This window comes from Sinohyriopsis cumingii, chromosome 15 (genome assembly GCF_028554795.1).
Source record: "Sinohyriopsis cumingii isolate HCF-2022 chromosome 15, ASM2855479v2, whole genome shotgun sequence".
Classification (NCBI taxonomy): Eukaryota; Metazoa; Mollusca; class Bivalvia; order Unionida; family Unionidae; genus Sinohyriopsis; species Sinohyriopsis cumingii.
This window is the reverse complement of record NC_142975.1, coordinates 20343233-20365757: the sequence shown is the minus strand read 5'-3', so window position 1 is coordinate 20365757 and position 22525 is coordinate 20343233. Positions and strand designations below refer to the sequence as shown.

Below are 22525 nucleotides of genomic sequence, written 5' to 3'. Positions count from 1 at the left end.
CTTTTTTTCAGAATAAGTTCTGTGAAGTCAGATCTTCTTGTCATACTTATAAATATGTCCCATTATAGAGTTCGAAAGCTGGATGTAAGATTGAAGCTGCCATTGCAAATGGCACCATCTTGAACTGTTTTATTGGATGTAGCTAACATTTTGACTATAGAAATACAACCAAACTCAAATCTTTGAACTTCATTGAAATTTCTATTAATAAAATTTTGATCATCTTTTTATACTGTCTATGCACATGTACATTGACAACCTTGCAAAATCTTGCATTTGATAACCAGTTTATATACCATATAATATAGAAATGTGATGTGCTCATACAATCTGGGAAAAGCATTCATTAATGTTCATTGCCTAGACACTTTGGTATAGAGAGGAATGAAAGTGTAATGAAAACTCAACATCAAACCCACTATTGGAGAGTGACATCCCTTGTATAGAAGATATTGCAGAGATGAGGTGGTATTGTGCTGATTGCATATCTGCCACACATATCTTAGTCCGATAAATCAACCCCCAAATCTGTATTGATCCTGATTGACAGTTTGTGGATATAATGTCACCTATTCATTAAAATCTGCAATTTTCCAGCATGCTAATCTTTCTGAAACACACCAGCAGAGTTTAGACACTACAATTTTTGGTAACAACCATATCTAGCATAAAATTCAAAATAGCCACAGGACATAGGGTTGTACATATCCACATGGATTTACAAGTTATCAAAAATAATTGGGTAATATAATGTACATATTGCAATTCAAGTAACTCAAGGAATACAAGAAATATAGTTAAGTGTCTCAGATGTACACCAGTAATTTGCAGATAGATTTTTCTGCAAATGGTTGCACATTTTAATGAACAGGTGACATGCTATCCACAAATCGTCCATCGGTCAACACAGATTTTGGGCTTTGTTGTATTGGACTACACACCTGACTCTTGCATACCTCCTGAAGGGTGAACCTCAGCCAGAGTGCTTACCATGCAAGTTTCCATTGACATTAGAATTCATTCATGGTGAGTGTGTCAGGAGTACTTTGACATGAAGTTTATGTGCCATCATCACTACCACCACTATCATCATTATCATCATATTGATGGTTGAAATATAGAGTTCTAATGCTATAACTGTGCAATTTAAATGATACAAACAGCTGGACAGATTTTCATACTGTTCCATTTCTTGAGCAAGAAATCATGCTTCAGTATATCCACGTGTGCATTCATTGTCAAGACAACACCCTAGAATATATTGTAATTCTCACCTTACATTAGTTTTCATGCTGTATATCATTATCACATTCATGCACACACATAACTGGTATATTGAAACTACCCTCTATAATCATTATTTACAAATAACCACAGACACCAAAACATATACAGTATTGCACATACAACATTAATTTGTGGTGCTTTGCAGTATTGAATATTATTTTATTATTACTAGTTACAAAATTTAACTAGCAGACTATCAAGGAAGAATATTATATATATAGATGATGTATGGTACAGTCTAGAATATATATATATATATATATATATATATATATATATATATATATATATATATATATACATACATACATACATACATACATACACACTTATTGATGCTCAGCAGAATTTTTATGCTGTGATAATTCTTTAAAGGCAAAACTTGTCTGTTGTTGCAGTATTTCTGATAATGTTATACTATTAGAATCTGGTTCAATGACTTGTATAATTATTGTTGTGAAGTTTTAGATGATGAATCCTAAAACTTGGTGACTAATGGACAGAACCCCATAAAGGTCTAATAATTGTATTATACTGAATAAACCATAACAAAAATAGAATTTAAAAAGAAAGACCAATGTGAACTGTACTGCCAGCATTATAACATGAATCATGTTTAAGTAAATCCAAGCAAGCAAATCCAGTCACAATACAGTTAAGGAGCAGACAGTTTTTAAAAGATAATCATTTATTATGCAGTTTAATAAACAATTTTTTTCTCTCAACTTTTCTTTCAAAATAAATAGCTGAATAATGATCAACATAGGAAAGCAGTGAGTTGGCTGGTGTCCAGCTTAAACATTTAGCCTAATATCAATTACACCAGAAACTTGATGCAGTCGCTAGTTAAGGTAAACAGCAGGACTGAGATTGACCCAGTGATATAATTGTGATGCATCATCATGATGTCATAGTCTTTCAATGATGATATTTGATTGCTGACAAAGCAGTAAAGTTTCATATTGTATTGTTTGTTAAAACAGCTTAGTGACAGTGATACACAAGTTAAATAAGTGTTACATCTCTTAGTATCTGGGTTTTCAACCAATGAAAAATGTTTTTTGAATCAATGAAGTATAATAAATTATATTAGGCATCTAACTACAAACAGACAACAGTATTTTGGGCTTTTCACTGTCCTGCTTGTTTAAGGTGTAATTATTTAAACCTTTAATTATCCATACAATTTTGCCTCACTTCTCCAGCTCTGTGATTTAAACCAGCGCAACATTTTTTCCTACCAGATATGAAAGTGTCTAGCCTTTTTAAGGTATATGAGATGAAGGAATAGGAAGCAAACTGAGATGAGACAATTCTCTTGCTATTTACAAAACCAAATACTCTTATCTCTTTTTGTCATCAACAGAAGTGAAGCCATACACAGTGAATGATAGGTTGTTTACCAAACCATTGAAGAATAGCCTGTTTGCTGACTATCATGGGCAGGAGGAAGACAGGTCACGTAGGAAAGAACCAGAACCAACATATGAGGAGCCTCGCTTTGTGAGGTGAGTTAAATATATCAGTTTCTCTTATGATGTTTCATGAACTTCTTTCATTTTTTAGAATCAGACAAAATCACCAGTCTGAATTATCCACATTCTCAAGACCCCAACAAAACAGCTTTTGACAAAATGAACCTGTGTAAAGCAATACCCATGGGAACTATACTGTTGTTGTTGTTGTAGGGTTTAACGCCATTTTGCAGCACACGATAGGCTATACATGGCGGCCAGTATTAATGGTGGAGGAAGAACCCGAGAAAACCCCGGAAAGAACCACCGACCCACGAGAAGCTACTGACAAGCTTTCTCACATACCCACATTGGCTGAATCTTAGACTCGAACCGGCGCAGACAGAGGTGAGATGGCAGTGATCCGTAACGAAGAGCGCTTTAGACCACTCGGCCACTCGGGGCCCCGGGAACTATACAGTTGTTCTCTTAAGGAACTGAAAATTTTGTTCTCTTTCAGCAGTTTATCACTCAATACAGGTTCATTTCTCCTAAATTTATTTTGTAGGAGGAATGTTAAAATTGTAGCTTTTTATGACAGGTGATTGCTTAATTGATTGACTTTTAATGGGGAATAAACTGCAGGGTTCAGTCTAGGATTCCGAGACATAGGGTCAATGGTTCCACAGTGCTTTTTAAAGTGAACAGATAAGATTTTAATTTACCAATATTTTGTGTGATTTCTGTTCTTTAATTGACAGTTATCCTTTCCAATTTTATACAAAGCAATTTATAATATTGAATATAAACAAGTTAAAATTGCAAAGTCTTTCATAATATGAGTCAAGTCTTTGAATATGTCATCTACACTCTTCCCATGTTCAGTGGAAGGAACTGTGCACCACTTAATTGACAGCAAAATGAGATGTTTACAATGGATTGTCTGTGAAAGATAGTCGAGCCTAGCATGGAGTAGTCAAAAACTTACTTCTGTTTTAATATTGAATAAAATTTGTATAATGTTTTATGTGTGCCAGCATGTTGGAGCCATTACTCACTGCAAATCTTTTCTTTTTCTATGCAGTCATTACTCACTGCAAATGTGTTCTTTTTCTATGCAGTCATTACTCACTGCAAATGTGTTCCTTCTATATGCGGTCATTTCTCACTGCAGGTGTGTTCTTCTTTCTATGAAGTCATTACTCACTGCAAATGTGCTCTTTTCAGATGCAAGCATCATTCACAGTAAATGTTCTCTTTTCATATGCAGCCATTACTCACTGCAAAATGTGTTGTTTTCACATGCAGTCATTATTCACTGCAAATGTGTTCTGTTTCTATGCAGTCAGTACTCACTGCAAATGTGTTCATTCTAGATGCAGTTATTTCTCACTGTAGATGTGTTCTTCTTTCTATGAAGTCATTACTCACTGCTAATGTGCTTTTTCACATGCAGTCATTACTCACTGCTAATGTGCTTTTTCACATGCAGTCATTACTCACTGCTAATGTGCTGTTTCACATGCAGTCATTACTCACTGCTAATGTGCTGTTTCACATGCAGTCAGTACTCACTGCAAATGTGTTCTTTCACATGCAGTCATTACTCACTGCTAATGTGCTGTTTCACATGCAGTCATTACTCACTGCTAATGTGCTTTTTCACATGCAGTCATTACTCACTGCTAATGTGTTCTTTCACATGCAGTCATTACTCACTGCTAATGTGTTCTTTCACATGCAGTCATTACTCACTGCAAATGTGTTCTTTCACATGCAGTCATTACTCACTGCTAATGTGCTGTTTCACATGCAGTCATTACTCACTGCTAATGTGCTGTTTCACATGCAGTCATTACTCACTGCTAATGTGCTGTTTCACATGCAGTCAGTACTCACTGTCAGTGTTCTTTTCACATGCAGCCATTACTCACTGCAAATGTGTTCTTTTCACATGCAGTCATTACACACTGCAAATTTGTTCTTTTCAGATGCAGCCATTACTCACTGCAAATGTGTTCTTTTTCTATGCAGTCATTACTCACTGCAGATGTGTTCTTTTCTCATGCAGTCATTACTCACTGCAAATGTGTTCTTTCACATGCAGTCATTACTCACTGCTAATGTGCTGTTTCACATGCAGTCAGTACTCACTGTCAGTGTTCTTTTCACATGCAGCCATTACTCACTGCAAATGTGTTCTTTTCACATGCAGTCATTACACACTGCAAATTTGTTCTTTTCAGATGCAGCCATTACTCACTGCAAATGTGTTCTTTTTCTATGCAGTCATTACTCACTGCAGATGTGTTCTTTTCTCATGCAGTCATTACCCACTGCAAATTTGTTCTTTTCAGATGCAACCATTACTCACTGCAAATGTTCTCTTTTTATATCACTGCCAGTCAGAGCATATTATGTTATGTCTATTAATCTGTTACTAGTTTCTTTTTTTGAACAATAACTCAAGTTCTCCAACATCTACTGTTTCCAAATTTTGTTGATAGCTTGCAGTTGAGTTAAAAGGAAGAAGCCTACCACTTGGAAGGGGCAGGGTCAAAGGATGAAATGTCAGTGTCACTGAGTGAAACAAGAAAAATTTATTCAACACCGTAACATCAGTTCTGCAACACAACCTGGACTAAACTTTGTTGCTGGCTTTCACATGGGTGAAGGAAGAAGCCTGTTCATATGGGGCAAGGTCACTGCATAAAAGAAGAAGAAAAAAATCTGAACAAAAATTTCAGCTCACAACTTTCACCTTCATCTAAGATTGTGGATCACTTACACATAGGGTTGGAAAGAAGCTTATTCATTTTTGGATCAAAATACAAGGTCACTAACTGAAGGAAAATAAATGTTTTCTTTTGGCTTAATAACTTTTGTTATAGACTAGATACCTTGACCAAAGTTTTGTGGAGGGCTTTCACTTAAGCTGGTCAAAGGAAACTAACAGTGTGGTATATATACAGTAATAAAAGTTATAAACTTGGAATCATATACACACATTTTATTCCAGAGTGAGCATCCCGAGATCAACATTGGAATCTCCCCATCGTGTCAGACCTCATCGTAGGAACAGCTTTAATCAATCTGACTCCTATGCCTTGTCAGCAGTAAGTTCCAAACATCATGTATACTGTGAAACTCCTCTAGACAAGATCTTCTGTAACCAAGCCCAGTAATCTTTTGTAATCAGACCCAGTAATTACTGTCACCCAGTAGTAATCTTCTGAAACCATGACTAGTAATTTTGGGTAACCAGGCCCAGTAATTTTCTGTATCCAGGCCTATTAATCTTAAGTAGCCAGGCCCAATAATCTTTTGTAACTAGGTCTGTTAATCTACATTAACCAGGTCCAGTAATCATCTGTAACCAGGCCTGTTAATCTTCAATAACCAGGCCCAGTAATCTTTTGTAACCAATCCTATTAATCTTCAATAACCCAGTAATCTTGAAATGTTTTGAGCAAGAAAGTGAAACTCAAGCTCAAAACCCTAAAATGAAATATAATACTTAGGGCATACTTACATAATGCAAATATGGCAGATTTGAAGAGGGATCTAAGTTCAGAAAAGTTATTTTAAAATTATGTCATTTTGACTATTCTAATTAAAATTATAGACTGTCATAGTTTTTATTTTACTTCAAATTTGAGCTTCTTGTTAAAATATTTCAAGAATACAGGGCCTAGCCATGTCTTGACCACATATTTTCAACTCCTAGTCCAGAATGGCTCTGCTAGGTTTGCTCCAACATGGTAGGAATGTTCTTAGGACATGCTTTATCAAATTTGTGTCTAGGGTGGCATTCCAAATATTGGTGTTTATTCCATAGTAGTGATGGTGTTATATATATATATATATATATATATATATATATATATATATATATATATATATATATATATGAGACAGAGAAAGAGAGACTACATGTTCTCCAAAATACTGCCTTACCAAATTCAATTATAACTCGGATTTAAATTTCAACCAATTAGATCACTGGGTATTTAGCTTAAACTTATGTACAGACTTACAATCTGTTGCAGAAATTCAGGCCAGATGTAATAGGTGCATTCCTAACGTGAATACTTTGCAAAGATGCCTGTGTATTCTTTATACATTTGAAGTTACTCAAAGTAGAATAGTTAAACAAAATGTCAGTTACTGCAGATAGCTGGAAATTATCCTGACGTAGGTGTCTTTCAACCCAAAGCATCTGCCTTATTACTGTATTTATCTTTTTGTCAGCTGTGTGCCAGGTGAGTGATATTGGGTCTACTTGTGAAGAATTAGTTAAATTCATATGAATGAGCTATTAGGGTTTATATATCATCTGTCTAATGCCTTGATATTAGGGCTTATATATCATCTGTCTAATGCCTTGATATTAGGGCTTATATATCATCTGTCTAATGCCTTGATAGTAGGGCTTATATATCGTCTGTCTAATGCCTTGATATTAGGGCTTATATATCGTCTGTCTAATGCCTTGATATTAGGGCTTATATATCGTCTGTCTAATAACTTGATAAATCTGTATGGCCATAACAGCCAGAGGATATAGTCATCAAGCTTTGCTTAAATGTTGTGGGTAATCTCTCTGACAAGCCATCACTTCTGTATCTGGAAAACTTGTATTAATAAAACTAACATAACATAAATTTCATGTGTTTTTTCAGCATTGTCTAAAAGGTTGGGAAAATTCCAGACCTTCCATGATGCCCTCTGCCTCCAGTGTCAGCCTTCGTGACTCATCCCATGGTCTTAGACCCAGCATGAAAACTGTAAGCTGCTAATTTCTCATAACTATGTAATTATTAATAAATTGCCAGACTTTGATTGATTGCTGGCAAATGCATTTATTGATCATTCACATGTTTCTTATCCATTGTTTCAGATTTTTTGTAAGAAGCTTTTATTGTAGCAAAGTTTGGTAGAGGTAAGATTTTTAGATAGTTTGTAATGGATAGATGTACCTTCGTGATGCTGACAAACTCCAGTTTTAATCACTACTTAATCATTCTGAAAATTTGTACAATATGACACCAGATAACTAGTATTTCTCCTTTGAATACCTTCTGCAATCACATTATGTTAGGAATATTAGCCTGCTACTTCATGTATTCAGCCGTCCTAAATGACAAAAATCATCTTTTCCTGTCTATTTCCAATAGACAAAGGGCAATAACTCTTGCCCGTTACCTTGCCTTTGCACCACCAGGTGTTGCTAGTTTTTAGCTTTGCTACTGTACTGATTACATTGTAGTGTTTATCTTCTGATAATCAAAGCCATTTTTGTGTTCTAGTTAAACCATCCATTGGTAGTGATAAATGTTTGAAAACTATTGTTATTGTGTGGACATTAAGTAGGGAACAGATGGATAGATAGACAATTTCGTAACATTTATAGACTCTACTTTATGGCAGACATATTAATAGTGCTAATAAGATCATCTGCTTTCCTTGGTGGAAGACTAGAATTTTTCCCCTTTGAATGAGGAATTCATGTGAAATTTCATATTATTTGTGTTTATACCTGGTCAGCATGATTCTTATGATACATCACAGATACCAATCATTTTTGTGCCCATTTCATCAGTTCAACAATTCTTTGGAGTTTTCCATCTCAGTGATGTTTATTCCGGAGCAGTGGTCATATCTATGTTTCCATCCATTACATTTTCATTTTACACTTTATGATTTTAAAGCTGTTTGTGGTGGCCCTGAGTATTTGATTATTCTAAAGTGCTCACTGTTACCGATCACTGCCATCTGGCCTCTCTCTGCATGGGTTCAAGTCTTTTGCCCAGACAATATGGTTACATGAGAAAGCTTGCTAGTAGCTTCATAGGGTCAGTTGTTCTTTCTGGGGTTTTCCTGGGTTCACCATCCAACAGTTATACTCACTACCATGTATATCCTATTTTGTGCTGAAAATTGGCATTAAACCCTATAACAACAACACCACAACAACAACAACACAACAACAACAACAACACAACAACAACAACAAAGCTGTTTGTGATACTGAATGAATCTTGGTATACTTTGCATAATCATTACAAGATATGTGTCTGTCATGTTGGGAGTCGTATGACTGTGACCTATTTTAAGTTTTCCATGACACTTTCATTTCTGCTCTATAACTTTAGAGCCATTTGAGATTAATGGATGACACTTTTTATACTCAAACATCATCACTAGAACATGTGTCATCTACCACAGTTTGGCTCCTCTTGTCAAGGTCAGAGTCAAAACTGTCCATCACATTCCATTTGGCTTTGTAACTTTGAAGGATTTTGAGTTCAGGATCTCTATCTTTGTATATTTGTACATCATGATTATAATGTATTATGTATTCAAATAATGGCTGTGTCTTGATGGTCAAGTTTATGGCTTAGTATTTTAAGTTTTCCATCTTTCCCGTCTTTTGAGTTTTAGAGTCCTTTAAGGGGATGAAACTGGGTTTGGTTTCATATATATATATATATATATATATATATATATATATATATATATATATATATATATATATATATATATATATCCTTTAAAAGATATATAATGAACCACCTGGTGTACCTGTTTGCAAGTTTATGGTCACAACTCAATATTTTATGTTTTCCATAATGTTTTCTTTTCCTGTCCATAACTTTAGAGCTGTTTGAGATTAAGGAATGCAGAATCATATACATATATGTTATCTTGTTGTGACATCACCATGGTAGGTGGGAGATAAAAGCATTGAATGATTTTGCTTGTTCTGTCCAATCTGAGTTTATTTTCGTTGGAGACAAATATGTTTCTTGGGGATATATCTTCATTCATAGCATCCACTTCAAATTAACTGCAGTATAATGCTTGACTGATTTTGCTTGTATGCTTTCTGTAGTTACTGGTTTAAAAAACAATGGGTAGTATTACATTTGTGGGGTGCATGTGTTACAAGCTAGTATGTATCATATAGATTGCAGTTTAAACCATGCATACGACATGTACTTACACTGGTCCAAGGAAAACTGGTCAACCATCACAGTCAAGCATTTGACCAAAGTAAATAAGATCCAAGAAATGTATGCATAAGGAGTGGACACCATCAGCATTGCTGCCAATTCTGCCTCTGTTGCAGTTTTCTGTTTGAATCTCATTCAGAAGAAAAATTGGTCATCATGAGTTTTTCATGCAGCCACAGCTATTGATCATATCCACTCCATCTCCAATGGCCTCAGTCTACAGCTATTGATCATATCCACTCCATCTCGGGCCCTGAGTGGCTGAGTGGTCTAAAGCGCTCTCCGTTACAGATCACTGCCATCTCACCTCTGTCTGCGCCGGTTCAAGTCTCGGATTCAGCCAATGTGAGTATGTGAGAAAACTTGCCAGTAGCTTCTCGTGGGTTGGTTGTTCTTTCCGGGTCTTCCTGGGTTCTTCCTCCACCATTAATACTGGCCGCCATGTATAGCCTATCGTGTGCTGAAAAATGGCGTTAAACCCCACAACAACAACAACAACAACAACCACTCCATCTCCAATGGCCTCAGTCTACAGCTATTGATCATATCCACTCCATCTCCAATGGCCTCAGTCTACAGCTATTGAACATATCCACTCCATGGCCTCAGTCTACACCTTTGGTGACCAGAACTGGGTATGGTGGTCTGTTTTCCTGGTAAACCCAACCCACATTGCCAGAATGAGAGCCATCCATTATAGCATAGATCACTGGGCCAGTACTAACATAGTACAGTGGCCCATCTGCACCAGTTGTGGACATTCCACCACCTCATACAGAATCCAAAAGCTGAGGCTCTCTATCTCCCCCAAATTGGAATGAACTTGATAAATACACATTTCCTCATACCCATCATATTTCTGAGTCTTGGAGAAAACAAGGGATCCAAATGCAAACTAATCCTGATTGTTCCCTTCACATGGGAAAATTTGCAGATAAACTACCACTTGACTCCAGCTGCAGATGTTCCCAGGACAGTCCAGCTATCTCACTTGCTTGAACAGCTGTTTGTGCAGGTTCTCTATCCAAACACAGTTGGTGAATCTGCATGTGTCTAGTGGTGAGAGCAGAAACGTGTCCTACAAAAATCTCAGTACCACCTATAGCTGTTTCCTATGACTCAGTAAGGAATTATCTCCCTTGGTTCTTTGTGTGAAATAGAAAGTTTTAATGTGGCTAAATACATTTTGAACCACTGCCCATAGCTTCCATGACTAGCCTGTAACGTAAGACCTGCTTTCTAATCATTTTAGCTATTGCAGGCAAACTCATGAACTACAGGCTTCTATGGACCATTCATCCTTGGAGCATCTGCAAGACTCCATCAGGGCTCTTAAGTGGTACCTGTAATGTACTGACCTAATTGGACAGAGGAGATCTTGTTTGTTCTTATCACTCAAATAAGGAAGGGATGAAATTTCTACTCAGCATCTATTATCACAAATATGGTTGGTTATACAGATGGTAGTCAAGGAAGTAACTTGTGATCAGATGAATTTCTTGTGCATAATGGCTCACATGGTTAGAGCACTCACCACTAGCACAATATTCAGATGCAGCTGCTTCCTGACTGACATGCAAACCATAGGATGGAGGCCTTGTATGATATTCTCAAGCATTTACTAAGACATTTACCTCTCATACCGAAGTACTCAATTTGACTTTGGTAAGACTGATAGCAACATGACAGGAGGCTATATTTACAGGCGTTTCAGCAGCTTCATGCAGACAGGATTCTTCAGCTGCATTTACAAGAGTAAAACTTTATTCCCTTAAATGCATTCATGCACCTGACCAAGTGCAAACCCTAGCCCAAATCTGACGCTAAAACTGCTTTGCATATGCTAACAGGGACAACTTAGTTTTAAGGGGATGTAACTCTTACAACCTCTAACATATGATTGGATTACTTAGTTGAAGAAACCAGTTTTTAAAGGAAAATGTTTTATTAAGTAATACTTAACTGATCCTAATACAGACACACCAGTCCAAGACTCTCATAACTGCATCCCTGAAAGTGGTAACTTACAATTCATTAACAGGACTTGGCACCAATCCCTTTATCCAAGGAGAGACTACATTGGCATGCAGATGACTTTATACACTTTCATTACAAATACAAGCCTATACTATGTGGTGAATGTCTGTTTTAGCATGGGTTAGGTCATGGATTGTAAGGTACTGGATATACAAATGTATTATGATGTAATAATGTGTATCAGTTAAACTTTTCACTTGCAATGTTTCATGTGAGTTAACTGTTTTGGTGACCACATTTTTAAACAAATATGAAAGTACAAGTTAGAAGATCATGGTTCTTCTCAGTTTATACCCAAGTGGAAATTGTTTATAGCGAAATGTTTTCTTTTCTGCATAGTTTTGTAATTTATGCCAAACCTTTGCAGCCATGCAGTTTATAGTCTTTGAGAATGAGTGTAACAGGTTGCAAATGCACTTAAATTGCACCATAGAAGCAACAATGCCACTTGAAATCAATTGCAGCCTATCAAGTTTATTAAATACTTTTTACTTTACCTTACTTTTTACTACATAAAAATTGCCTTCCAGTCTGTTTCCTTGTGTAGTATTACAGAAAAATAGAATGCCAATCCCTGACTCTTTCCTTGTTTTGTATTATAGACATTAGATGAAGCAGAAAGACTTGCTGCTAACTTCCCATACCCCTGGGATCCTGCAGAGCAGAGAATTCGCCAGCCTACGCCCAACCTTACTGATCCTTCCCTCCTAGACTCGTATAGAGCTAACCCTCTCCCCCACAGCATGCGCTCAGGCAGCTCATTCATGGAGAGAGGAAATACAAGTCATTCTCTGAAACAAGCCACAGATGATCTCCTGAACTCTACTTATTCCCTAATGTATGAGATGGAGAGAGTGAAGCGGGATTTTGCACACTCCAGACTACATACTCCTGGTCGCATTTATTAGTCCTTTTGTTGTGCCACATATCATTTATTAATTTCTAATAGTGTCATTTACCTTGTGATTATTTTTTCTCTCCCTATTTATAATCAATGTTAAGTAACTTTTATTTTAAAAAATTATTTAAACCATGATATAAAATAAATCTGACAGTTTTTAAAAAAAAACATTTTTGGAAATGCATTGCTTATTTTTATTGTCAGACATGCTGAGCATGCCTGAAAACTTCTTCAGGGTTCAATAGGATTCCAGTAACACTGATCTTATGTGTCATTAATTACAAGTATAGTATTTTTTAAAAACATTTCTCATAACATTGTAAAGACATTGGATACCTTTGTATCTATCAGGTATCTACACATAAAAATTAGAATTGTAAGGATATCAATTTCAGCAGAGACTTTGTAGACTGTGAAGATATTAGTATGTGTATAGCTTAAACTAACCTCTCTGATTTACTACAATGTCTCCATGTCCAGTTTCTTGAGTGGTACTTCATAGTCAACTAATGTGGCCACAAGTTCATCTCCCCCATCTAATGTGGCCATAAGGGTGCAGGTTAGAATCCTAACAGTGGATCAGCCTAGGTCAGCTAATGTGGTATATCCTTGGGCAAGGCACTTTGTTCTAAATTGCCCAGCACTGTGTTGTACCACAAACACCAAAGCAAGCCAAATGCAGAGTTCTCTTCCTTTCAATTTAACATTGTGATACCATACCCAAATAACTTTGAACTGATTTCAAGAAATGAGGTAACTTCCAATAATGAACTATTAAGAATTAGAAAAGACTGATGTACATCTTAAGATTCCTTAAGATGTTTAAATTTTGATATCCTTGGAAAGTTTTAAGAAGCCAAGGTGGTAATCGATATTTAAAATTTAAGATCAGTAATGAAAATGACAATGAAAATGACAATCTTTAGTAACTTTTCACTTTTATTGTTTTCATCTGCAGTGATACAATATATGAAATACATTGAATATCGTATTGTTTTGTTAATAGAGTAATTTATCACCAAAACAAGGACCATGATTGATTGACTTGTAAAGCTGATGCAGTATACTATCAGATCATTGGGGGTGGGGGGTACATTTTAATTGTTTTGTCAAACAATTTGTTTAGGTAAATTGTGGAATTATAAAAGAGTCCTAATATTTCCCAAGAAGGACCATTATTCATTGGGCATTCAGATTTGTGGTCTGTAGCAACAACAAAATCCAAGAGTGTTAGAACCCCTTGAAAATTGGTGAATTGTTAGTACAAGATTGACGTATTTAAAATTGATTGATGGCAGATAGACTTTTATTATAGTGGAAATTTTTTATTCAAATATATACAATAAAAATTATACATATAAAGATTTTGTTTTGTTTTACATGATAGTTTCCTTAATGACAGGTAGCACTGTACTCAGGGCCCATTGATGCCCCAGCCAAAATGGCATTGAAATAGACCTTGCTTTAGGACATCAAGATAAATTTACAGGTGAAGTTGTGGCCATAACTCTGGAAAAAGTAGTAGAATCAAACTTGGCTGACCTAGATCTTTGCAATAATAAACACCATGCTAAATTTGCTTTCAGATTATGGAGTCTTTAAAAAATTATCCCACAGAAATGAAATTTATGATATATAGAACATAAGTACACAAGCAAAACTCAATGCTACTGCAAAACATGTATGGTGGGGACATAATTTTTCATAATTGTGTGCATGCAGATTTTTATATTTGTACATGCATATGTTCATTAGTTAATACGAATTTAAAAAAGAAGTCATTATATTGATGATGTACAAGATCAAGATGGAGTCCTCTGTTTCCCCTGTTTGCAAAATATCAGCTAGGAAACAGAAGTATTTATTGAAGAATTTATATACAAGAGGTTTATATTTACAAAATAAATAGGGTAGAGATATTATCATGAGTTTTCTTCAGAAACAAAAGTAGGACTGGTGGCTGGATGAATGAATGAGCAAATATTGAAACTGAAGAACTGTGAATGGCAAAAGGCACATCTACATCACTAAGAGATATCTTGAATGGTTTTTGGAGTTTTCCCTCAGTAATAAAATTGTGGATAATGGATAGACGAATGGACAAAACATGCATACATACCAACCATTACACTTTTGGCAAAATCTTTACCCTTTTTGTCAGTAAATTACGCCTTACGCGTGAATGTCTTCGGATTATGAGTTTTTGGTATATCCCTTTCCAAAAAAAAAATAAATAATTTGTTTTCTCATTCTTATTAACATCCCATTAATCCCACAGATGGTATTCTAGAAAAGACGGCTTCTATGTAACTACGACATAAGAGTACACTAGTCTGTTGACTTACATTCACTTTCCTAACAGTATTATGTTCTGTTTTTAGCAGTTGCCCTATTTCCAAGAAATAGGCTCATTTGATGTCAGTTTCTATATATAGCAGCTGTATGGCTTAGTTAGGAGAGAACAGACTGGTTTTCTAACTTGTAATCTTTGCTCACAGATTCTTTGTTCAAATTGATATCTGGTACAGAACCAGTCTATAGTTCTTTAGAGTTAAAATTTAAGTCGGATTTATTCTAGTCAATGCATGCGTTAAAGAAAAAACGTTTTTCAAATAATTTCACACATGGATTAGAAAAGATGAAAAATCGATTCAGAGATGAATACATATGTGGAAAGGATTTTAATATTGGTCATGGTGGTAAAACAAAGAAACCTTGAATTACTTCGTTTTACTAACTCCTGTACTAAGGTAACTGGGGCCCCGAGTGGCCAAGTGGTCTAAAGCGCTCACCGTTACGGATCACTGCCATCTCACCTCTGTCTGCGTCGGTTCGAGTCTCGGATTCGGCTAATGTGGTTATATGAGAAAGCTTGCCAGTAGCTTCTTGTGGGTCGGTGGTTCTTTCCAGGTTCTTCCTCCACCATTAATACTGGCCGCAATGTATAGCCTATCTTGTGCTGAAAATGGCGTTAAACCCTACAACAACAACAACAACAACTAAGGTAACTTATTTCTTTACAGTAGAACTAAACTGTAGACACAATTATTATAAATGCAGAGGCGTTATGTACCAAGTTCTTAAAAGAACACGGACTACCCTTAGCAGTAAAAGACTACATTGGTCATTTGTTGAAATGGATGTTTCCTGATTCCCATGTTGCAGAAATATGCATGTGCAAGAACAAAATCATCTAACATTGTTAGGTGTTTAGCAGAATATACTTCACTTAAAATTGCAGAAGTCATGAAAATTGGGCCGTTTAGTATTGCAACAGACAGGAGTACTGATTATGACGACAAAAAGTTGTACCCAGTCTGTGTAAGAGACTTTGACAACGAAAAGGGCAAAGTCAGGGTGCTCTTCTTTCCTTACCAGAATTAACTGTAGATTCCACTTGAAAAACAATTTTTTATTTTCTTCATAATGCTTCGAATAAATATTAAGTTGGCAGAACCGTATGGGGCTTTCAGCTGATGCTGCATCAGAGATGACTGGAATTCATAAAGGAGTTGCATACTATATTTTGAAAAATGTCTCAATCATTGTTCATATCAGGTTGTCTCTGTTATGTGATGCACCATGCTGCTGGAAAGGCTGCTGATAAATTAGAAGGAGAACTCCTGAAGTATCAAATTGGCATTCTACCTGACATTGTATTTCATGGGGACAGAGTTTATTTATCTTATTTGCCAGCTAAAAGACCCAATAACTGGACGAAATAAGTTTTCTCTTCTTTGTCAGGTTATGAAAGGAATATTGGTTCTTTACCATTCTGATGCTGGCTGTGAGAGATTGTTCAGCATTGTTAAGAAAAGTAAAACTGAACTCAAATCCAGACTCTATAATAACCCAGCACTTAGTGCTCTACTGGTGTGTAAAACATCTATAATCTCAGCTGGTACAAAGTGTTTTGAAATGCAGTATGAGAGTCTGTTGCTTTTTAAAACTCAAATTGTTATATACAAAAACTAGAAGCAGCAATTGATGCTAAAAGTCCAAAGGGATAAATCATTTTGTACATATGCTCATTGAATTTTATATCATGTTATATCTGGATTACTCTTTTTCTGCTTGGATTACTCTTTATCCACTTGGATTACACTTTTTCCTTGCCAGGGGTTGGCATGTATGAACATGAAAGATTGAAACTGAAAAATTCTGAGGATAGGTACATCTTGACCATTATTCTTAATGTGCTCCAAAGTTTCATTTAGATATTGGGAACAGATTCCCCATGTGAAAATACCCATTGATTATGAATGCATCATATGACAAATGAGAATGGTGGTCTATTTTATGCTTAGTGAGAAAGTTTGAATTTATTTTTCTTTTTAAATTGCTACTGGAACTGTTGGAGCAAGCTATCTTTTTATTTTAGGTTTAAATTGCTGATGTTCTAAACATGATCTCAACATTGATCCAGAATCTTGGGAAGATCTTGCACAAGATTGTTACAACTAGCAGTCACATCCATACTGGAACTACTGACTGATGTAAATTGTAAAGGAAATGTCTTATCCATACTGGAACTACTGACTGATGTAAATTGTAGAGGAAATGTCTCATCCATACTGGAACTACTTACTGATGTAAACTGTAGAGGAAATGTCTCATCCATACTGGAACTACTGACTGATGTAAATTGTAGAGGAAATGCAGAAACACAAACAGTGTACATGTCAGAACTGCAGCATGTCCTCAATTGTTCAAGCAACACCAAATGGCATCTCCTGTCAAGTTTACCACAGACAGTTCAGAAAACAAATTTGCCTAATCAGCCACTCACATACTCACAGAAACCAAATATTGGGAGACTGTGAGATAGTTCATTTCATTATCTGTAACATATCAGCTTGTAGGTGACAGTTTGGACACACAAAATTATATTAACTTGAGACATGGCCTTACAGATAGGTCTATGAAAGTGCTAAGTGACAACATCAAATCATGGTGTATAACATGTTTATGTTTATTACTTTGCTTAACTGTTTAAGAGTAGAGTTCCAGACAAATATAGTAATGTCCACCTTTGACCATGAAAGTGGTAAATTTTACTCCCTTGTCTTACAGATATGTAAAACTTTACCAACAGCACACTAAGGTGGTGCTCTACAGTTTCGTATTTTACATAGGGTTAGGATTTTAAAGAAAAAGAATTTCCCTGGCTTTCCTCACTGCTAATACTGGTTATTTAAAAAAGACCTTGTATATCTTGGGTATAATTCAAAGAATCTTGTATATCTTGGGTATAATTCAAAGAACCTTTAATTCCCTTTATTTTGGTATATGATTGATGGGTGTACTATGGGTTATAGAGTATACAGCTTGGCCTTACTTCAGATGTGCACCTTTCAAAAACTTGCTAGCTCTACTTGGTAATTTTCACTTCCTGAACTGCAGAGGTAAATTGTATAAAAAAGAGCCTATAACTTTTTTTTACATTTTATATATTTGGCAATTCATTCATTGCACTTTCAGAAGCTGGTATGTCTAGTCTGGCAAAATTCATTTTCCCTATTTTAATAGCTGCTATGTATAGTGTACTTTAGACTAATTCAGGCTGATTTTTTAACACGAGGGAGCAGTCATTTTAGTTAGCAGTGTGCTTAAATCATGTAAAATTTCCAAAAGTACAATATCCAAAGAAATATCATCCACATTACATTACTGTAGCATATAGGTATGCCAACATTCTCTCCATTGTGCATGTTTTAAATGCGAACTACTTCACCTTACATATGTCACTCTCTCAGAAGTACATATTAACTGGTGAGCGCCCCCTAAGAATGATTGTAATGTGGATTTGTGACCTTGAACTTAAAAGGATTGTAACACACCCACTAGTCCAGCATGCAAATGTATAAGACATCATCTAGCTAAAAGGCTGCTTTCAATAAACTTTCCAATCAGAATAATTTTTGGAAGATTTTGTACAAAATTACACAAGTATTCATTCACTCCGATTCTACTTGTTCTTCAAGAAGCAGGTGGACAGGGTCACTTGTACAATTTACACACTGGATGATTGCTTGGGTAAACATTAAATTCGGTGTAATCCAAAGTGAGATACAGGAAGAAAAACCCAACTAGAATAAGGTAAATGACATGGCATTGCACATCACCATGCTTTCAATCTATGCCATAAGGACTATGGCCTGCAGATCACCATGCTTCCAATTTATGCCATCAGGACTATAGCCTGCATATCACCATGCTTCCAATCTATGCCATTAGGACTATGGCCTGCATATCACCCTGCTTGCAATCTAAGCCATTAGGACTATGGCCTGCATATCACAATGATTCCAATCTATGCCATCAGGACTATAGCCTGCATATCACCATGCTTGCAATCTATGCCATTAGGACTATGACCTGCATATCACTATGCTTGCAATCTATGCCATTAGGACTATGGCCTGCATATCACCATGCTTCCAATCCATACCATTAGGACTGTGGCCTGATCCAGGGGCATATACTCACTGTAAAAGTTTGAATGAGAATTTCTTTTCATATCAGATGAGTGTATACATGTATGTGGTTAAATGATGGGAATCTTGATAGTTTCTAAGGAAATAAGCCAAGTGCAAAATCCTTACTCCAGGAGCAAGACCAAGAATATGTGTTGGACTTACAAGTGCATATATTCCTTTGTGTCCACTTTATATATATATATATATATATATATATATATATATATATATATATATATATATATATATATATATATATAGTAGGTAGATATCTCAATAATTCCCCAGTTATATGCCTGGGTCAGGTTCCCAACCCCAGAGGATCAACTCTGGGTCTGTGCTTGTCTAATTTTATTTGGTAAATGTTTGTCAGTTTTATCTTCAGATTTAATAAAGAAACTCTGTTCCTCAGTACTATTAATAGACAAATTGAAGGTCCCACAATTTAATCTTTTACATATATAAAACCAAAGGTTTGAAACTTAAAGTTTTTTTATTTACATTGTAGAATGTTTCTTCTTGGTATCATCAGTGCTGCAGATGGGAACGACCTCAACTATGCTTTGAATCTTGACAGGACTCCCCAGTGTCTTTCTTACCATATTTAGATTTTTAAAAATTACAATACATGATTTCAGCAGCAAATTAATCTCTCTTTGATATCACTTTGCATACCAGCTTCACATGAAAACTCATCGAACATAATATGTCCACAAATATTGTTGTCCACCTTGACTAACTCTGATTTCTCAGCCTTGATACCGTGAAATGCACATAAACTGCTCATGACTACTTATGGTACTCTCCCCTAGCAACAAAAGCAGCCATTTTCACCAAATATGACTGAATTTCTTAAAATTACAAAACTGTATTGTCATTTTTTTGGTAATTTCAAATGTACAGTGATAAATCACTCCGGATATTTTATAAGTGGACTAGTACTTATTATTTCAAGTTGTAAAAGTAGTTCCAGGCTGGATGTGCAATGTGGAATCTCGGATTGAACATCTGTATCACATACGAGATCAGCCAGGTAAGATTAAATGGGTATGTAATAAAATTATATTTGTTTTATTCACAATTAATTTGTGACATACAACCATTTTATAAAAAGAAAGTTAATTTATTGAACTATTTTGTCATGAATAATGAAAACATGATGTTAATGTCATTTAAGTGGTTACAAGATTCCTCGGGCATTTCTGTACATTCCTTAATGACGGAAACTACTGACATACCAGTACAGTGGAAAAGTACCATGGTGCGTACCACTGGAAAAAGATACCATGTTACACCCATATACCAGTAATATCACACACTTCTAATAATAATAATAACACTAATAATGATAACAATAAGAATAATAACACCATGACCTTTCTGATTTAAAGCCAAATCAGTACTCATACAATGCATGTAAATCAGATTTTTGGAATTTTTTACTTCTTAAATTAGTTACTGAAATTGTTGGAGCAAAAGTATCTTTTTCTGTTGGTTTAAACTGCTGAAAGTCTAAATTATTCTACATAAGGTGCTTGAACAACAATAGAAAACAGTGCATTATTTATGACTGCACTCTTCCCCCTCCCCTCTCTCTCTCTCTGACACACACACATCTGTTAATTATTTTTATTTTGCATTCATATACACACATCACATACAATTATAAAGAAATAAGTCTATGACAGTAATTGGAATTTTTTATTCTTTTGATAGTGAAGATAGAACATATTTACTTGCATTATGAATTGAACAATATTTATGACATTAGAAACACAACTTAGTTATGTAGATATTATTTGGCCATGCACTGAATTTAAGGTCAGAGACTATATCTATGTTTTCACTCTTCAAATTTATTTCAAGTAATGAGAACATCTATCATATTGAATGCATATCCATTCTATATTTGTGTAAAATATCATTTTGATTTAAACTTGCTGCAATCATCAATAGAAAATCATGTTACAAAGCAGATCAATAATTTGTGTTAATAGTCAGTTGTTCTGAGACGCTGCTCATTATCTCATGTCAACCTATTTTGAGCCATTTTCCATGGGTTGGAAGCATCCATCTCTGTTGGGTCTGTCTACTACTTCTTCTTTCTTCATTGATCTAATATGATCTGTACTGCCTGTTTTTCCTCGAGAATTTTATCACACTCGTGTTTACAAAGAGTCAGCTTCTGTGGTAACAGTTGCAGTTGTCCTAGTTCCTATGCACTATTTATAGAACCCCAAAACAATGTCACCACTCTTCAGATTTGAAAGTTTGACTAAAGTTATTTACGTAAACCTGAATATTTTACATGTACGTATGGGAGGAAATTTTGGTTACATGGACAAAAAGTTGGTGGTAAGGGATTTGGACTGAAAAATCCAAAGATCAAGATCACTGTAACTGCAAGAAGGAAAATGGTTTCTGCATAATAGTTTGATTTTTTCATGATCTACAGTACCAAACTTTGTGGGTAGCTTACACTTAGGGTAAAGTAAAACACTGTAAATTTAAGACCCAAAAAGTCAAAGATCAAGGTCACTGACTGAAGAAAAAAAGATTCCACACAGTAATAAGTTCTCCACCATCTACAGTTACCAGACTCTATGAATAACTTGCACCTGGGAAGAACCTATCGATTTTGGACTCAAAAGGGCAAAGATAAAGGTCACTCTGAAAGAAACAAATTGTTTCTGCAAAATAACTTAGTTCTCCACCATTTAGTTACAATACTTTGCAGATTTTTTGCACTTAGTGAGAAAAACCCTATTGATTTTGTAGGCAAAAGTTCAAAAGTCAAGATCATTGTGACTGAAAGAATAGTTCCCCCCCCCCAACAATAATATTAGTGCTACACAACATACCTCAACCAAATTTTGTGGATGGCTTGCACGTGGGTAGAGGAAGTCTTTTTTTGTGTGGTCAAAGGTCAAGGTTATTGACTGAAAGAAGAAAAATGGTTTCTATACAAACATGAGTTCTAAATCAAAACCTGGTCCAATCTTTGTGGATGGTTTGTACTTGGGGCATGGAATATGGAAGAAGCGTTTCAATTTTAGAGTCAGCAAGGCAAAAAATCAAGGTCACTGGCTGAAAGCAAAAGACTGGTATCTCAGCAAACACCTAAGTTATCTATAAAAAGGACTACTAAACATGGGACTGACATACAATGTATTGTTTCACAGTACTGTTAACAACAGTAATGGTGGCTGACATTGGCATCCATGTAATAAATTTAAAAGGCCTTGCTGCCAGAATGCTCCCTGTACAATCATGTACAAATTGGTAAAGTAGTTTTTTGAAGTTGTAGACAACATTTGTGAAAGAATGAACTACATGGGAACATGCCATTAT

The 22525-nt window shown here is 35.5% G+C and overlaps 1 protein-coding gene across 5 annotated transcripts in view; it reads left to right on the top strand.

Moving 5' to 3' along the window:
- LOC149781383 (uncharacterized) overlaps positions 1–14057 on the top strand; it is a 52291-nt gene extending 38234 nt beyond the window's left edge. For all 5 annotated transcript variants that reach the window (XM_089935473.1, XM_089935475.1, XM_089935471.1 and 2 more), the window contains 4 exons: positions 2654–2795; positions 5761–5857; positions 7424–7528; positions 12397–14057. In XM_089935473.1, coding sequence (XP_089791599.1) covers positions 2654–2795; positions 5761–5857; positions 7424–7528; positions 12397–12702 — 650 coding nt within the window. In that variant the 3' untranslated portion in view covers positions 12703–14057. The remainder of the gene's footprint in view (positions 1–2653; positions 2796–5760; positions 5858–7423; positions 7529–12396) is intronic.
- Positions 14058–22525: the final 8468 nt, after the last annotated feature.